General features: G+C 35.6%; 1 protein-coding gene across 1 annotated transcript in view; it reads right to left on the bottom strand.

Moving 5' to 3' along the window:
• Positions 1-20780, bottom strand: part of SKAP2 (src kinase associated phosphoprotein 2) — a 124296-nt gene that overhangs the window by 91083 nt on the left and 12433 nt on the right. Inside the window, exons 3-4 of the mRNA XM_067291578.1 lie at positions 19566-19591; positions 9657-9761 (exon numbers count right to left, since the gene is read on the bottom strand). Coding sequence (XP_067147679.1) covers positions 9657-9761; positions 19566-19591 — 131 coding nt within the window. The remainder of the gene's footprint in view (positions 1-9656; positions 9762-19565; positions 19592-20780) is intronic.

Genomic DNA, 20780 nt, shown 5'->3' with positions numbered 1-20780 from the left:
TCTGCGCTAAATTCCAAATGCATCTATACAGATTACAGGAGAAATCTCTGCACTTGACAATATTACATTAGACTACATTATTTTGTGTATTTTCAACTTCTAAGTTGCAGCTATTTTACACAAATAATTACAGAATAACTATTTTGTTAAAATATTCCAAAAAGCTTTGATGAAAAATGTTTGTGGTATTCTCACCAATTATTTCTCTGTTATAACACACTATTAAAGATAGCTTTTGAAGAAGCTCTTTTGAAGAAGCTCTTAAATGGGAGAAAAAAAATACCCCATTCTTGATTTTTTGTCAGGAAGGCTGTTAGAGAAATCAAAAAGACAAACTTTTTCCCTCAGCACCTGCATATGCATACATACTCAGATTACTAAACACAAAATAGATAAAATATATAAGAATTTGTGTTAAGACTCTCCCCTTGAAAACACAGCAGGTTAATTTTTCTTTTAATTGGAAGTCAGTGACAACACTTCCATTAACTTCTTTCCCAGGCAACTGTAATAAGGCCCATTTCCTGTATCCATGCTTGAGAAAGAGTCATTTATCTGTTACCTGCCAGAAAAGGCTTAGACCATCTTCACTTCACTTGTTTCTATCACATTTTCATCTTATAGCAGAGTCTTACAGACCATCCAAACATCATTCTGCCCCTAATCACATTCTCTTTCTACAGTAATCTTTTTCCCTTACCTCTTAAATTCAAAGTGGTAGTGCACAATAGCAAATATGTGAAGCACATAAGTTAACTGCATCTGTGAATATTCACTGCGAATATCTGGGACATCACACATGTTCACATCCCAAAATTTAAAGTTCTCCTGTCAAGTAACAAGCAAAAACATGTTTTATATGAAGACTAGGATATCTCTGGAAAGTTTTTAACAGGTTATCATGTACTTTCCATTAAATATGGAAAGTGTGTTCAAGCAGACGGTGAATATTCAGGAGAAGTTCAGGAAAATCTTCTTTAGACCAGAAGAGGTTCTCCTCCATTAGACAGTATAAAATCACCCATAATTCCTTGACGAAAATGGGCCAAAAACTTTTTCTGCACTGCTGGCAATGCAGAAAACAGGGCCGCAATCCTCATGGGATGCTACATTTCTTTATTTCAATACTGGTGAATAGACTCTGACTAAAATTAGTAAAGAACACCGTAGTAATAATTTTACTGTTTGGAGAAAAGACAACATTCAACATTTTTAGTCTCCTGCTCTCCTACATGCAAGTAATCCAAGTGAGCTTCTACAAAGAATTACCAAGGAAATTATCAAACTGTATAGTGACAAATGTCCAAGGAAAGTATGGTTCCTACTGCAATTTTATAAGCAGTGAATGATGCCTGCAACACCTGTGAGAAGGGCAATAATGAATTTGTCCATGCAGCAAATACCATGATTTAATTTACAAATATTTTTTTCTTTACACAACACTTTAATAAACCTTTTTATGATATAGTCTTTGCTTATCCATTCAAATTTAATCTCAAAATTCACAAATATTAATCCACTGTAACCTCCCTCTTACTTAAAGAGGAACAAAACCAAACCCATTAAATTAATGCCCAGATTGCAAGACACCTTACAGAAAACAGGCCCTTTCTGAACTTGCCTAAGCACTACAGATGCACTGTGGATCTCTACAGAAAGTACTCACCAGTTAATACACAAAACCAGGAATGTGGTAAAATCTTCTCTTCATTAATGTTGATAATTCACCTCAATATGTACTATGAATTAAAAATGGCCACAAATTCCTAATCACCAATTCAAAGAAAAACCTCCATCAAAATCTTTTTTTTTAATTCTTACTTTTATTGCTTTTGATTACTTTTTTTTCCCCCGGTCAGTTCCTATATCCAGGCACTCTAAAGCCTCATTCTTGACATGGAAAACAGTACCAGAGAGAGTTTGCTTTACATATTTCTGACTTAGAAACAGAGAAACCACACCAATTGTTTCTGAAGAGTTTCTTCTCCCCCAAGATGTTTGGGCCAGCTACACAGTATGTTGAAGGCAGACCCATTTTCCTGTCACACTTGGTAGATACCAGGAAGAAAAAGGTGCCTCTCCTCTAGAAAGCCAGAGCAGCAATGATCTGTTGGATGAGGACACCTCTGGCAGGGTACTGGATTATCACCTACCTCAGGTACTGTTGAAGCATGAAGCAGTGGTCTATCACCTACCTTTAATGCAATCTCTATCTGGTCCCAGGAGGGTAGGAGTAAGGAGCAGAATGGATGCTGACCTCCCATTAATGCTTGGCAGAAAGTAAGTACAGGGAAATCAGGGCATAGAAATTCCCTCAACTGACGAAAGCCTTAATTAAGTCCTAAATCCATAATCAACAGTCTTCAAAACACACTAGAAAACCTTATCCCATATCAGGGAGATGGATGGAAAACCTTCTCTCTTTCTTTTTTTTCAGCTATTTGTGATGTATAAAGAGCTGATCTAAAAAAACATTAGGCCAGGAAGCAATATAAAATAAAGAGAAAAATCTATTGCACTTCAGCTTTCTGTTTTTACAATCCTATTGTTAGATACCTTGGATAAAATTATGATCTAATATTTGAAATTGGTCAAACAGGTTGTTATCTGTTTTTATTGTGGATACTGTACTGGGTAGTGGTGGAGCATCCATGACTGTTTTGTTATTGCTCAGTCACTCAAGCAACATAGATGAAATAAAATGAGCAACAAACCATGTCATTTCTCCCATGGGAGAAAGGTAAATGTTAAAAGAACACAGGGGTTTATTGTTTAACAGGAAATTTTTAATCATGATAATTAGAAGTTCAAGCGATTTAGTATCATCAATTTGTACACACTGTTAACCTACATGGTATCTTTTTTAACTTTACCATTGACTTTAACAGGGCCAGAATTTCACTTAAAACTTCTGTTTCCTGGTCAGAAATTCATCCCTTCTGTTCTACACAAATGGTTTAAATCAAAATTAATCAGATTAGTTTTGCCTATTTCACATGCAAATTTTTGTTTACTTCTTGCTTCTCCAAAATAAGTCATTGCTGATCTGTTCACTGCTATGGATCCGATAAACAAACAAATAAGCAGCTCAGTCACTTGTTTTTTTCCCATTTTCCACAGCATTTACATTTGGAAAGCTAGTCTTTTTTCAGTCTTCAGATATATTCATGACAGAAGAAAGGAAAAGAAAATACACCATTTTCATGTCCTTAATGGATAAAACAGAGTCAAATGTCAATAGATTGGCAAGAAAAGTTTTGGTTATGTATTTTCTACTAGCGAGTACAGTGCAGCACTGGGGTAAGCTGCCCAGGGAGACTATGAAGTTGCACCACCAGACATTTTTAGGAAAAGATGTGACACGTCTGCCAAGAAACATCACAGTTACAGTTAAGGGGATAACTGACTTTACTCTTGAGGTCTCTCCTATCCAAAAAGGAGTTGATCTTCTTTACAGCTTTTGACAATTCTAGCAAGGTTAACATCACCTTCTCCTCTGCTCAACATAAACGGATTTGGGCCTGGGAATTTATGCTCACAGGGTCCCACATGGACCAGTGTTCCATTACTACTTTGAAAAGAGACATTAAAAGAAGACATTGATTTTTGTCAAGATCTGAATTTGCAAAATGCTCTTCACAGTTTATGCTCCTCTTCAGTATGTTTTATTTTCCAATGCCTTTCATCAACTTGTAAAAGATTCTATTCTGGGTGACATGGTTAAAAAAGTTCCTGTCTAGGGAAAATACTGAAGGCTTCAGATACTCAAACTATCTGTAAGTATCTCAGCCTTATTCCCTAGTGAGCATCCCCTGCTCTGACAGCCTCAGCATATCACATTAGAAATTTTTGACTGAGGTCTTCCTGCTTGATATTCAGTTGCTAATCAAGATTTCTTAGAATTCTGAAAGCAGCATTTTTAATCAGTCCTATTACCTTTTCAGCCAGAAATCTCCCAGAAATGCAGAATCACAGAGTTTCATACACTGCAACACATAGTATTTCCTCTGGTATAGACCATCTATTCAGAAACAGCAAAATAGTCTACTAAACTGTTGACAAAAACATACATTAACACTGTTGTATATAATTACCTACATATGTCAAGGTAATAAATTATAATGATATTTTCCAGTTACAATTGTGACAGTAACTAGCATCATCTCAAAACAAAGTCAGTGTAACAAAGTCCAGTCTTCATCCATTTCCCATGGAACTGATGATGTTTCCCTCCTGCAAGTTCCTAACAAGAGCATGAAGTAGAAGTCACCTTTTCCTTACCAAAGACCAAATGTCTCAGTAAACCTAGATCTTACTTCTCCTCACTCTGATCTTTTAAAATCAAGCTTGAATACTTAAACAGAAATTCAGGTAAGAAAATGCATGGTTTTCTGCCTTCAAAAAGATCTACCTATGACAAAAACAAAATACAACCCCCACCAAAACAAGTGCTTCTTGCTTTTTTGAATGGCTGTCATGCTCTTGGTTCGGAACTACCTCTAGTACTACAGAGCAAATAACTAATCTTCTAGAATAACACAAGTAAACTTCCAATACTTTCATTCCCAAGACAACCAAACATCCTCTCAAGTATACGAGATCATGACATTAAAATAGTGGTAAGCCAATATAAAATGTGGGGAAAGGAAGGGCAAAAGGAGAGGGAGAGGACTGAAAAATCCTAGCTGCATTTTCCATTCTCCAACCTTTGCTAATACAGTTACTAATATTATTTAATTGGGTCTGTGATGGAACACTCACTTAAGTTCTCACTTAAGTATAGTCCCTCCAAAATAAACTCAGTGGGAATGCAGTTGAATAAAGCAGGAAAATACATGTATTTGCATTGCACACAGAAAAAAGCTCTCATGTTGAATGCTACGCTTCCTCTGTGAGAGTATTCTAAAATTTATCCCTATCAAGTGGGGAAAAAAAATGAAACAACCAGAACTTGTATTTCACACGTAAACTTTCAAAAGAAGAAGCGTGCAAAATTCAGTCACACAATTTTTCATTTGTAGTTCACCATTCAAAATTCTAAATATGATGTTCATAAAAAGGAAACATAAACCATATAAAATAGTTGATTTAAGCCTACAAAGACTTGCATACAGCTTTTCCAAAGCAGCTGCATAAAAATAAAGTGCCAAAACCTGTTGGCTTGTCAAAAAAAAAAAAAAAAAAAAAAAAAAAAAATTCACATGAAACACAAGAAAAACACATTGTTGAGAACAAACAATTTTATTAATTTCCAAGACTGCGTTCTGATGGCCAATAGTTAAAGCCCAGCCCCTTCAGCTATTCTGATTTCTCAAAGCTCTCCAACTGTCATATTTTGCTTGCTTAGACCCTACCTCCCTCCACCTGAACTTTAGGGAGCGTTATGAGATGAGATTCTCACCCTATTTAAGAATTTTCTACTAAAAGGCATATTTTATTCATATGCTATAGCCAAATACTATAATTACAAAAAGCATACATGTCCCCAGACACATTTTAGTCCTCCTTTCATCCACATGTGCTCAAGGCAACATTTCTAGACCATCCACAGAAATGATGATAATCTAAATTGCTTCACCAACATTCATTGTGATCTTTTTAAATCCAGTAATTACCAAATTACATACTCCCTGCAAAGTTAAACATAGACTTATCTTCTTCAGAAATGGTCAATTCACTTGCAGTAGTTACAAAAAATAAGTCAGAGAACTTACCCTGTAATAGTAATGGCATTTCCTAGCATGGAATCAAGTCTCCATACCGTAAAATGAAAGAGTTTACTGTTACCAACTTGAGATTATAAAAGAAGACTACATTGTTAATTGTTAGTTTCAATTGTACATGGTTAGTTTCAGCACAGCACTGAACCTATTTTAATATCATCCTAAGATAGTTGAAAATCAAATGAAAAACTGTGATATTTCCCCAAGAATATAATTTATTTTTCATTTCATTAATGTCTCAACTAAAAATAAGTTTGCCACCAACTTTAAATAAAGTCTTACTATTTTGATTTCTAAGTATTTTAGTATGTTTTGGTTTCTCTTTATAACAGAACAAGACATATATCTCCCATCATACACATTTTTCAAAATACAGATGGAAGGGGGTAAGAATTTACACGACATAACATTGTTATACAATGTACTATACAAAAACCTGTCATTTAAGTTGCAAGAAACCTACTCATCAATAAGTGGAAAAAATACTCTGCTCAAAAATCAATTATCTTGAGTCTTTTGTATAGAGAAGTAGTACACCTTTCAGGCAACTGGTATTAATGAGCAGACATGGCTATAGAATCTCCATCTGTTTTTCTGACAAAGCTGTGACTACTCCAGTCTCTCATTGAAATTCCATTAATCTGGTGCACCAAGGACCAATGCAAAAATCAAAATTCCATCTAACCCTTTATCAGCTCACAATAACCTACAAGTGAACTCTGCCTGTTAGCATACAGCAAGTTATGATTTTGCTATCAATCAGGCTGTTAGCCAATAAAAAAAAAAAAAAAATCAAGTTAAGAACAGAGTGCCTGGCAGAGCTGTTTTGTTTTGTCTGTCTTGTTTTGGGGTTTATTTTATTTGGGGGGGTTGTTGTGTTTTATCCCTCTTCCAATTTCTGTAGGGTGTCTGGACATGTAAGCCTATGCATCATTCTCCTTTCTTGTGATTTAATTGCTGCCAGCAATCAAGTCAAAGCATCAGTGAAGTGTGCTTGAATTTCATTAGAAGATATAACTTATGCTACTTTCCTACAGTACCTAATAAACCATAAAGAAACCAAAACACATATGGCTTGAGGGAATAACTGGAAAATTAGGTGGCCATTTGGGAACTGAGTGAACTTTTGAACCAGAGGAACAGAGAAAAAGAAATATTAAAAGGAAAGACAGACTTAGAATGCACACAGAGATGTGGGAGTTTGACCTTTTCAGTACCTAGAAAATTACATTAGCATTATGAAAAATACATATCATGTTTAGAGTTTATAATCCATCAAAGTTTAGATACTTTGTTAGTGCCTACCATAAGGTAAAAGTCAAAAGGACAACATAACAATCAGATTTGACAAAAGGCCTTTAGGTGACCTGTGCTAATTTAGTTATCCCATACTTATTGTTAAATGGATTATCTCTCTTGTAATTAATACGCCATTAGACAAAGGTCACACAAAAACTCCAGGATTTTACAATGACTGTAATGTACACGTAATACACTAATTCTTTATCTGTTACCAAACGGGTGCCTTCACAAATTAATATTTTGACAGTAACATTGCAAAGTCAAATAGTGATACTTTCAGAGGTCGTACAAATCACAGTCTAACTCAAGCACATACAGGCAAAAAACATCTATTTTTCAATAGAAAAGGTACATATAAGGCTTATACAAAAAGAGATGAAAGGACTCAAGCATAAATAAAGAACACTTCTCAATTTGATTACCTACTTTTAGGCCCCTCTATTAATGCTTAAAGCCTTGATTCTGCAATTGGATATGCACAAGGAGGTTTACACCTGCACAGAGCCCTGCTGAACTAAACTGGTATCCGTGTAAGACTAAGTCTACCTTACGGATCAAGATACTTGTGTAGGCTTTAAATACTGAACACTAACAGACTGCTAAAAAATAAAAATATAGTACTAAGCTTCAAACTCAGCCACCTCTATGGGAACTGAAGTGCACTGCACTTCCAAGCATCAATCCGCCTCTTACAAGATTCTCCCAACATGCATTTTCAAACATAGTCTAGGAGTCTACACTTGAATGACAGATTATATACGTTAAAAATCAAAATGCCCTTAGAATGACACACTGCACATTCAAAGGGCAAAACAGAAACACTCTTACAATAAATATAAGTATTTACAGACTAAAATCTGCCTTTTCTCAACTTTTACTCATTTTGAGCACCCACTAGATAATTAAACAGGATTTATCAAAAATGTAGAAACAACAATATGAGGTAACATCATCTTAAATAACAGAATTGTATCAACTGTATTTTTACCCACATTGTAACTAATTAGCCAAGATATTGTAGGGAAGCTATTGCACCTAATCTCACAATTACAACTTCGAAAATGGGCTAAAAATTAATCATCCATCTGTACAAACTCATTTGTTGTTTCACATTCTCTTGTACCAGCATTCTTCAGTCATTCAATATTTAGTTTTAGGAACATTTTCACTTTTTTCTTGATTTACAGTTTTGGAACACATATAATCATATCTCCTATTAAGTATTCATACAATTTTGTCACGTACCCTTTATGCAATCAATACCATGCTGTTAAGTTACAATTAGAAATAATTTTAAAATTATGTTTGTAAGCAAAAATAAATAAATGGAAAGTTGCATTCATCTGTTTGGAAAATTAGCTTGGGTTTTAAAAAAGCCATATTCAATTTGACTGATAATTACATTTCAGCCTGAAAACAAAAAGGCTTATTTTTATTTTTTAATAGAAGGTCACATTGCCAAAATGCAAAACAAGCTCCATATAAAAGAAAATGTGTGATTATTATTGTTACACATTTTACAGAGTTCTGGATATAAAAAAAAAAGTGTTATTTTGAATCAGTGGTTAGAAGGTTTATCACTTATGCATGTACTTGACTTATCCCTGTTCTGCAATAGACATAATTTTATACCTCATAAAAGCAATTTATGTTTCCAAAGGGAATAATCTGGATAACATAAAATGTGGAGTGCTATGTTGCAGGAAGCATATTTTCATTCAGCAATTGTATTTCGAGATGGAGCTGCACAGTTTGATCATCATATCATGTCAGAAAACATCATTCACTAGTAAGTCTATCTAACTTCCAGTGCCACAAATTAATATACATCGTTAATTTATTTGTACATATACTTAATTTATGACCATGTATTATCCATAGAAGGTTTTTTTATTATGTATACAATAAACAAACCTCAAAAATATGGACACTATGCTAAAGCAAGCTTGTTAACTATTGAAATATTCAATTGCTCATATCTTCAAAACAATCACATTTAGCACTAAATTTAATGAACACAGAATAAAACAACATGGAAAACAGCTATGGAGCTTAGAGGGTTTTTTTAAATGCAATCCTCGAATTTAAAATTTATATAAAGAAAACATTCTACAAAAGACTGTCTTAATGGAAGGAAACATTGTAGAAATAATTAATTTAATATTTTATGAACCTATTCTGCATGGAGTTTACAGAAAAATATCAATCATATAAACTGTTTCATTATTTATAAGATAAATAATACAGCAAGCCATTAAGTAGCACAATAAAATTAAGCAAGAATCTGATAAGGTTGAATTAACAAACAATTTGTTACTACAAATATTCACACTGCTTTAGCCACTGATCTATCTTTAGAAAGATAGGCATCTACAGAAGATATTTTGCTATGACAAAACATGAGTTAAAAAAAGCATGTATACTTCTGACAGCTTCACTATGCTTCTAGTACCACTAGAGAGAGCTCTTCAGTTCCTTAAAAGGTTCTTGTAAAGATAACACTGCCCAGCTGTGCGGCTTATCTGCTTATCCGATTTCCAACACTAACATTCTCATCAAGATGATCCTATTACATGAGTTTGTAGCAAACTGGCAAATCTAGTACATTCAAAGATAAACAGTGTCACATACCATCAGAGGGTGCTTCATCCTCTTTATCATATCGGTCAGATGCTATTGAGACACTGTCAGGAGGTGAAGGAAAAGACCCCTCAGACTCTTCCTCATCTTCCAGTTCTGCAAAAGTCAAAAACAAGTTGCTAGTTAAAGGTCTATCATACACGCATAGACAGAATCCAAAGACAGGCATTTTCATTATTCCTATTTTAAACTGAACAAATGCCAATTCTTACGTACCCTCACTCCATGCACCTTGTACGTTAAAGCGTCGCGGTGAATGCTGCTATTCTAGAGCTACACCTTCACTGGCCAAGTACTTTTTGTTGGGGTGTTTTTTTTGTTTGTTTGTTTGTTTTAAACACTGTTACATTAATGAACCTACTCCCAGTGCTGCACAGCTGACAGCTTCTCACACAGAGGGGAAAAAAACCCACACACCACAGCAAAGAGGTGGGCAAGGGAAAACACTATCAGGAAGAGAAATAGGCAGTGTCAAGACCAGAGGTTCGGTCTTTGTAAGTGCAGAAAGGAATTACAGTGACCTCCTCCAGTAAACGGCCCAACTACTTTTTGCAGCAGTTTGTCGCCCTCTGCCCACTCTCACTTTTCGTCAGGGCACTACTTTGCAAATGCAGCACACATCCTATTCCTCCCATGAAACACAAACTGGACTAAAACTTCCAGCAGCACCCAGTCTGAACGTGTGGCTTAATGCAGTATATTGAGGAATTTCTTAAACAATTGAGAGTCTTGCTACAGTACATGCAAAATCTACATTATAAGTCAGCCTATGTACTATGCTGATCGGAGTGCGTTCAATGTGAAGGTCTGGGAAAGGCAAGGAGAAATCAATATTACTTGAGGCTTTCATTTAATTAGACAAAATTAAAGTTCTTCCTCCCAAAACTGGGTAAATTTGCTGAGATTTTCATACCATCTAGGTGAAGAAGAGGTGGAAAAATAGCAAATGCAGAAAAAAAAGAACATAAACTACATTCTTCCCTTTAAAAAAAATCAGTCTTGGGGAAGAAGAGAAAAACAGTAATTAAAGCTGATAATGTCACTAAACCAAAAATCATAAACCTGATGTGCCAATAGATCAAATGACCCTCAATTTCCTAAAACAGCATGTAAAGCTAAACTGCTCAGGCATTTTATTTCAGTGTATTTATATGCAGAAAGCTTTCCAGCTTTCCAACTAATTTCTCAGAATCCAAAATAAACCACATGCATAGTGAGGATATTCTTCTCCACACATGTATGAACCACATCCATCAGTAGGACTGTCTAGCCATAGTTTAGAGTTTTGCCACTTTGCTTCCTATTTAATAATGTAAATGCATGGAAAATTCAGAGTCTGCCTCAAAAGCACCACAGTTCCTAGCAAAGAGAAGCATGTTTTCTCTGCAGATAAGACAACAAAGCCTGATGTCTGCTTCGCTGGAATTCTTCTACATCCCAAGATTGTTGAATATCAAATTGGATTTTCCTTTCATTAACATAGTATTTTTTCTTGGGAAAGCTTCCTTTCAAGCTCCAATGCCGTATAACAACTGCTCAGAATCTGATGCTGACTCCAATCTATTTTTGATGTGACCATCTTCCAGCAGCACTCCAGCTATCGTGTTAATCTGATCAAAATATTTACATTTCATCACACCTGTCAAACCAAAAGTAAATTATCCCTCTCCAGAAGGATTGTCCTATCCCTCCAGAGAAAGTCACAAAGCAGACAGCATTTGTACAGCAACCATTATGCCATATTTACAACCTGCATGATCATCTTTCACACTTACATGCCAAAGACCAGTTGCCTGTCTCTCTCCTTCTATATATATTTATGTCTTTATTAGAAGACAGACTCTGTATACAAAGAGCAGACACAATACTCACAACCTATATGACATGAAGAGTTCTTCCATCTTTCTCCTCCCAAACTTTTACTAGTACTAGAATGCATAGCATATGTGTATATAAAAACACAAACACCCCCAAATACCAACACTGTCAGTCAAAAATGCCCTTCTATCAGCTATTAACAAATGTACCATCATTTAACCTTCATGAAGTTGCCAGCCTAATTTAAAATATTAGGCTGTATTTCTAGAGGAAAACATTTCCATAAACAGCACAATCATCTCCAGCACTCAGAATTCATGGGCTGAACAGTGAGAGTATATCTAAAATTATCTAAATGCATAGCACTTGTTGATGACAAATTGGCAAGTACACATGTAGAAAGAACATTTCCACGAATTTTACCTCTCTCTACTATGCACAATCCCTTTCAGAGAAGTTTGATTGTGATTTCTTATGCAAGTTTGCATAGCTGCACTTTTAGCATGTTCTTCCATTAAGTTACAATATTATCATTTTCTAGTTACACTCAGGTTCTTAAAGATATCAGCAAGCCCTTGTGCTTTGCATTCATATAAAGCCCCAAAGGGTTTTTTTTAAATACATACATACATATTTAGAGCACACCATGTACATACTCTAGATATATACTCTATCTGAAATAACAAAAACTATGGGCACATTAAATGTACACTTATAATAAAACAAGTCTGCCAAAAATCTACAATATCCAATTTCAAAAGACCAGTTAAAAACAGACAGACAAAATGTTGTCAAGGTATTGTGAAGAAAGTTAGAATTCGAAGTTACATGCTTAGTGTTTTGACAGAGTTTATCATCTTCAAAGCATTCTCTAGATGTTAAATCCTAAGTAAAGGTTTGAAGACTTCATCAAAAAATTTTAAAACTTATTCATAGAGAAAGACAATCAGAACAAAAGTACAGATCCCTATACAAGAATATGTTGGGTACCCTCACTTTATGTGTGAGAATCACGGAAAATAGGTCCCAGACACTAAAGACAGGTACAACTAACCTACAGCCATGCAAGACAAGATTAAACAAAGAATCTTCCTTTTTGCAACTTAAGATTAAATAAGAATATTTGTAAATTCACATTATATACTGAAATGCAATCCCTAACTCATTTAATTTGTAAATAAGAACTGCAACCATTTTAATAAGACAGCTGACTAGATGTGCTCTGCAGCTTTAACAGGCAACATTTCACAACGTTTTTATGTACTCATACAAAAAATGACTACAGGATAATATCGATTTCTTGCCTCCTGATTTTGGCAGGGTTAAAAGATACTCTTAGGAGCATATGCTTTTAATATATAAGGATATTGCCCCTGACAGTTTATACAGAGACTCCCTGTTAATTCCGTGTGGTCTCTTGCATTTCCAGTAAAAGTATTCCCTTCCCTTTTTCCACTTCATATTCTCCTCTGTCAAGGTGCTGCACTGCAGCTTATATTCCACCTACTGAGGAAGACTAGAAAGAATTGGATTTGAAGCTATCAGTGTTGCTCCTTAAACAGTCAGAGGAGTCAGTGTTGAACAGCACAAGTCACTTCCCTCTTCAGGTGCCAAGTACCTAAAAATACACCCAAAAAGCATCAATAAATTAAAGAAAAGCATTCAACTTGCATTTATGTAATAGAAAACTGAACTACAAAGCAACAATGGGTATCAGGTAAATGCATCCAATACAATTTGCAGGCATAATTGAAAGCATTACTGCCTAATCAGACATCTAAAAGCAAAGCATGCTCAAACGAAATGTCTATAGACTCATTAGTTGGCAGCCATTCCATTACAATCACACATAATGTCAGTAGCGCCTTGAACCTGTGCCAATGACAACAGCATAAATTTTGCATCTCATTTCTGTGGTCATAAAATTAATGATCAGTTTAAAAATACTTCTTTGCAAAAGTTATTGCACAAAGAAATGACATGAAAGTGTCCCTGTTATGTAGTCATGAGGATAATTAAGGAGTTGGTGCTCATTAATACAGTTTCTTGTTTCCCCAGAATACCGTATGATTTATCTGGAACTTGAAAAAAGTTTAATTAATGATAGATAGTTAACAGTTACAACAATACAAAAACATGTATATACACTATTCTATCCTCCAATTTCTGCAATTTAAACTAACCACTTATAGGTTTGATAGCAGAAGCAATATTTTGTTATCCATAATAAAACACACAATGCCTTTCCTTCTTAAATGCTACCTTTTCAATTACAGCTTGCTTATTGATATAGAAAATAATGCACACCAACAGTATGTACACCACATTAAGACTGGAGCATTAGACACAAATTCTCCTCATCGTAGCAAGGGCTACACTTAATTCCCTGTTCTACATTCTGAAGATTTTCAACAGGTTTCATTGGTTTAAGATGAACATAGCAAATAGGACCATACTACTTTATAGGGATCCAGTAAAAATCAGACTATTTTTTTTTCTCTAGAAATTCATTTTCTTTAGCAATAGCTCAATTATAGTAATGAATTCCTAAACACTAAAGATACTGCTTCAGGTACTAAACCTAAAAGACAGCAGACAAGATGTTTCAGTCAATGCCTCTGAAATAGGCTCACACTATCTAGAGGTCCTGAAGTGGCCAAATGCTTTTATTGTATTTCTAAAAGTCTAGGGAGAGTGATGTATAAAAAATTGCTCAAGTCAGCAGTCTTAACATCCTGCTTCTTGCCATTTCAGAAGGTCCCAAGTCACAGCAGGCTGAAATAACTTCCTTCTGTCCAATCACTGCTGCTGCAAGGACTATATGAACTCACCAAGTAAATAAATGCAAGGGTCTCTCTACACAGTTTTTTACAAAAATAACTGGACAAAATTGCTTTCAAGCTGACGTGTACTTTAGCCCCTTGATGGCTGCAGGTGATTTTCGAAAAGATGCTACTGACCCAATCTACCAGTCACCCTGCAAGAATAGACTTTTTGGGCAGCCACTTTCTCAACGCACGCTTTGCCATGCAAACTGCTCTAACACACTCATTCCTGAAGGCTCTTCTAGAATCTCACATTAACATGATGGCTTTAAATTGCTAAAAAATTCCTACTTGACCTTTACAAAACAAGCACCTATTTGTTAAAACACTACTGAATTAGCACTAGGTTTGTAAGTAAACATGCTTCAAGCACAGGAAAGCACATAACTTGCACTTGCTGAGTACACAGTTAAGCTGCCTGTTGTTCTGATGGGGCACCTCAGGATAAGACCATTCTGTGCTGCACTGGCGGTTGTACCTTGTGCTGCCTGAAATCATGCTTGGCATAGATACTTCACAGATGACAGCTGTGTGTATCTGAAAGGGACAATACAGTGACTTGCCTACACCAAAACACTCCAGTCCTCCAGGATAAAATGCAACTGGCACATTTCTAATTCATCTGATAGTGTCTCCAGAATAGGTCACGATGATCCTCAGAGGATGGTGTAACAACTGTGCAGTACCTTTCCCATTTATACTATGGTGCTAATAATGTATTTATGTTCTTGATTTAAAAATTTCAACTGTATTAAAATATACTAGTCATATCCACATGTTGCTCTGACCACAAGCTACTGCCTCCCTTTCTCAAGTCCAAAAAGGCTCCCAAATCCCTGCTGTCATTTCCTAGAGAACAGAGTGTACAGAGACAAAAAAAAAAAGAAATATCACCTCCCTACAAAACAGTATTTTTTGGTCCTGACATACAGGCAAAAGAGAACATACAAAGCTTTTGCATATAGTGCTACTCCATCAGCTTGACTATATCCAGGAAGCAGGTGTCTCAGGCCCCAGACACTCATTGCTCCGTCAGGAGCCACAGAGGCACCCGAACCATTGACAGGTTTCCTAGAGGTGCTCCTGTTAATTAGGCAAAGAACAATGCTGCTGCTCCAGAGACACAGGTTTATCTTCTATTGTGCCAAAGTGAAATGAAAATGGACCTTCACCAGCTTCTATCAGCCTCAAAAGTGATAATTCAGCGTAAATGCCAAATCATACTTTTTCTGTATAAATACTGCCAAAGTCATGTGCTGCAGATCAGATAGGAGGTGCACCAAGTGCTTTACAGAGAACTCGTTCTACAAATTCCCATGTTATGACTGGATTTGGCTAGTGTTTTTGGTGTCTCGCTTTCAGCATAAAGCCCAAATTTTTCATGAAAAGTGATTAAAAATATATATTTTGCTAGAATAAATGCAAAGAACAGATGGCAAGTGAACTTCAAACACAAATACAGTTTCTAGGACTTATAGTGCTTCTGCCAACTTTAGCACTATTTTTAGCATAAATTGAAAACAAGGTTCTTTTAACTAAACATTTTGGCAGCCATAGTATTGATTCAATTAATCTCAAAACAGAGAAATGCCAAAAACTGTATTAACTCAGAATCTTTGACGAAGTCCAGACTTTTCTATCCCGTGTTGAATATTAGTCTTATTAAAAATTAATCCAATTTGTATGAAAATTATCTTAGTTTTCAAGTTACTTCCCAACTCATGATCTAGAACAGGTCACCTTGCATGTAACCATAACTGGCTTTTTGTTTTTACTTACAATGCTTACATGACAAGTCAGATATTTCAAAGCAAAAACATGCAAGAATGTCTAAGAGGAAAATAAGTTTCTTTTGAGTTCCTTAATTTAAGAATGAAAGTAAAATTTGGTGAGAAGATTAGTGTTTTGTGTACTAACATAATTATACATTTCTGGGTATGACACCACAGGGACTTACTTTGTTCAGAAATCAGCATTATGTTTAACTGTAGAAGTCAGTGTAAAACTGGATAATACATCACACACAAGAATTAAACATTTTCCTGTACTGTGAATTTAGTGTCTTGAATTTTCACATGCACCCCCTCCAAAAAACAACTTCATTTTCTTTTAGTGTGCAGATTCACTTGCAAAGATGCCTTTGCCAGCATATGTAGTGACCTAACAGACAACAACATAAGAAGGTTTGTTTTTAAGAGGATGTAGGAAAGTGCCCAAGTTCATCATTGCAAAGAAGTATGTGTGCAGTTCTTAAAAGTTAGAATTGTGCACATGGATGATTTTGATTTTAAGGGGCCTGGTTCTACTTGCACACATGCTCCTCAATTTTTTTTTTTATTTTTTATTTTTTAACTGCTTGCCAAATGTTTTATGCAAGATAAAACTCTGTATGCTAGTGACAAAAGCTCACACATCAAGAGCTCACATACAATACCTTGGTCAAACTGACTAGTCACTACACGCAAAGCCAGTGGAACTTCAGGAACAAGCAATGATGAAAGACAGTGGAGTGACAAGCTGATACTCACAAAGCATACTTGTAAAATAACTCACAAGCTAAAAGAGCTGCTGTTTGAGAGACTGGAGTCAAGTTCCATTATGTTAGACAGGAAACGTAACAATTTTGACAGCGTTAGTCAACTTCTTTCAGCCTCCAAAAGATTCTTCTAGATGCCTTTGGAAAGATGATAGGCCAGGACTCTCAAGATTCTTAAAAACAGTTGGTGTAGTATGAAAATGAGTATACCATGGTAATATAGCATACACTGTAAATCATTTTTCACCTTTCCTTTCAGCTACAAAGATTATTTACATAAAAAATGGAATAATCGCTACCACAAAACAAAGAATAGCAGATACATGGTTTAAACATGACATTGTCTCTTCTATTCTCTCTAATTTGTTTCAGTACCCTTTTCACATTCCTGTTTCCACCATCCCTCCTTGTTTCCCAAAAGATATTCTCCTATTCACCATATATTTTGGTGTATTTCTTCTTTGTTTGAAGGGTGGAGGAATTGGAAGAGGCTTATCCATCACTACTACCTCTGTTATTAATCTTTTCTCAAATTTTCCATTTTTCAAAGGTCTAGATGCGCCACGTAAGTACGAAAGGGTACAAAAGTTGACTTGACTCATCTGCCGTTGCTGCTTTGTAACACTAGTAGCTGGCAAAGCAGCTGACTGCCTACCTCCACCTAGGTCCTCTGTCGTACACCTACACACATCACACCTAATTGGTACAGGCCTAAATGTAAGAGTGACACAACCAAATATGGTTTAGCACACGCTTCTTGAACTCTGGAGGTTGTACTGACAACCCATACCAGTGAATTACATTCCCTCAAATAGTTTTCAAGCAAGTGCAGGCTCCAATTTCTCATGAATTTTTTGTATTCATGTATGTAAATGTACACGCATTTGGAGAAATTTATCCTAGCTTATAGAAAACAGTGGTATAACTTTAGAGCCCTCATTTTATTGACAAATACTGAAAGAAAACTAAAATGTCAGCATTCACAAGCTTCACCATCTGTGCATAGTTCTAGCGTCTGAGCCTAAGAGATGTATCATGAGAATTAAAATAATCAAAAGCAATCTATCCTTAAGTAAATGCACTCTAATAAAAAGAATAAGATTGAATACAATTTTCACTGAAATCAGAGCAAGTTGTGCAATAACAATTACAAACTATTTCAATTAAATTATACATTTTACTGGAAATAATCTCATCTTTATTAATAATTTGTTGAATTGAAAATGAAATTTTGAATTAATTATCAAAGAAGAAAGTACAGTAGATAGGCTAGAATTTTCTTGTACTTCAAAAAAATAGCAGTAAATAAAAACTCTGCTCTTTGCAAAGAATTATCATGTTTATTAGAGTCCCACAGATTCAAAAATCCTTTAGGCACATGCATTAAACCTTCAAAAACCATGAAACACTCTCCAGAAAGTCAAATACATATGTAATGAAACAATCATCCCACCTAATTTCATGTTAGTCATTTTCTGAATAAAATGACATTTGACTTTTTCTCCCTTAATTCTGTCTGGCAGTGGAGGGAGGTGGGGAAATTACATCTTAACTTCAGTAAGGGTGTTGAAGTGCAATATAAAATGGTAGCAATAATTTTAATATAATTGTTAATACAGTCACATAGTTTGCGTTTACAAAAACTTGGCAATCTTCAGGAAGTTTCAAGTTATACTTTCTCTTTCAGTTGGCCCGTTACCTCTGTTTAATGCACGTTATAAGAAACGTATGAACTTTTTGTACCTTGTTACAACTTTACTCAACTGAACGTGAATATACCTGGTGGAAATCAGATGTTATCAGGAGGCACAAATGTAGCCTACACATTTGAACCTCCCCGTCCAGAAACGGACAATACAAGGTTCCTCAACCACTGCAAGAGGTGAAGCTTTGCATAGGCTTTTTTGACCTTACACTGTGACCCTCATACCAGCATCCACAGGCTCTAGGTCACGACCTCACGAATTAGCATCATGGAAATAAGAGCCCTTCCAGGTTTAGTTACAGAACTGAAGACTGCAGTGACGCACGCGGTCTTTTCTAAACTGTACCCCACAGCTTTGTTTTAACTCCACTAAAAGACAATAGATAACCCACACTTCAGCTTTCATTACTGGCACACTAAATCATCTCCTCTTTGGCTAAAGGTCCGAGTTCCTGCTACGCTGTGAAAACATTCGATCAGCGTAGATCAAAAGCCAGTATCGTATTGCCGCTAGATGAGCCTATTAAAAGGTTAAAGAAATATCACTGTGGAAGTGAAGACTTTGCAATCACTGCTAAGAAAAAAGGCTGAAATAAATTATCCCGCTCACATTTTATCTCCTAAGCAGACCACTTTGCATATGCTTCCTCTGAGAAACCTGCATCGCTTGCTTTTACACAATACTAAGCTATTGCTAATTAAATCAGACATAACAAGCTCCATTTATATGAAATTCCGAACTATATTTCTAGACTAATCTTTTAATCAGTAAGTGTTCTCAGATATGCTTAATAAAGGCAAAAGGACCCGGTTCTGGCACGAAGCTTGAACCTTGGAAGCTTTTTCCCTTTCCCTCAGCAGGGGGAGCCAGCAGCCTCATCCTTGCCAGTCACTCACGGCACCGCTGAGCATTTAAAACACGGTACGGTCTGTTTATTCCCCCGAAAGTCTGTCAGTGGGCAAAAGTATACCACAGTGGGAGGGACGGGGGGGGGGGGAACACGCACGTGATTTACCTTTATCCTGGAATTCTTGAGGATACCTGCAGAAAGAAGAAACAACAACGTAAAGCAATACAGATTTGCAAATCCTCACAACACAACATAAAATAAATTACTAGTTTTCTACAAGTTTTGTAGTTGAAAACTTAGTGCTGCAAGTTTCCCATATTGATATTTGTTAAAGTACTTAGTTTTGCCCAAAACATTTAATAGTTTTCCTTTCGCCTTTGAGAAAATCCTGAAACAGTCATTGTAAAGAAGACCCCAGCAAAATCTCAGATAGGGCAGCCTGTTCTAGGTACTTACATCTGCTCAGATGGAGTTAAATCTTAAGTCTTAAGGAATAAGCACACAAAAGCATCTTCGATTTTAGTTAGATAATTGTTAATATATTTTTTAATTTTTGTGCATAAATAAAAGCCACTAAACACATCTTAAAAACAAGATGGTACATCAGTAGGAAAAAAATTCATGAAGTCTGGGTTTAGTTGCAGTATTTTGTCAAATCTGAAGAAAAAAGTATTAAAAATTAACTAAAAATTAACAAGTGATGCTTGCCTAAATATAAAATCATTTTAGAGTAAGAATAAATCTAAATAAAAATAAATCTACTATCCAAAAGAGAAAAAATACTACTTCTCCAGCACTGAATTTTTGATATTTCAGAAACAAAACAATCATAGGATACAGTTGGATGTATAATGATAAATAATCAGGACAGTCATGCAAAATGGCATCTCAAGAAGCATGAACTAACTAAAGAGTTTGTGTGAAAAGAAGGGGATTTCACTAGAACTGACTAGCAAACAAAATGCAGCTGCAAACATCATCTTTATGAACAATAAGCAGTAGTGCATGCATCAAACTAGTCAGCAAGACACGCTTACAGGTGACAAACAGGAGAGAAAGAGCCTGGATGAGAAATTGAAAAATATAAGCATAGATAAAAGGCTAGATCTAAAATATCCTGTGTAGGAAGTAGCAGTACTATTTGGACACAGCCTGATGTGAAAATCAAAGACAACTACAATGTGCACACATTTGTAGCCAGCCTGAAAAGCAGAATGCTGTTAACAGTGAGTAATATCACAGAAGATCAGGAAGATTTAGAAATTAAAATAAGAGGTGAAATCATGGGGTCATATAAGTGACTAGCAAAGGATTCAGCATTAATCGAGATCACAACTTGCAGGTTCCCTCATCTAAGACTTCATCATTGGGGGGGGGGGG

The sequence above is a fragment of the Apteryx mantelli genome, chromosome 2 (assembly GCF_036417845.1).
Source record: "Apteryx mantelli isolate bAptMan1 chromosome 2, bAptMan1.hap1, whole genome shotgun sequence".
Classification (NCBI taxonomy): Eukaryota; Metazoa; Chordata; class Aves; order Apterygiformes; family Apterygidae; genus Apteryx; species Apteryx mantelli.
This window is presented reverse-complemented; position numbering and strand designations above follow the sequence as displayed.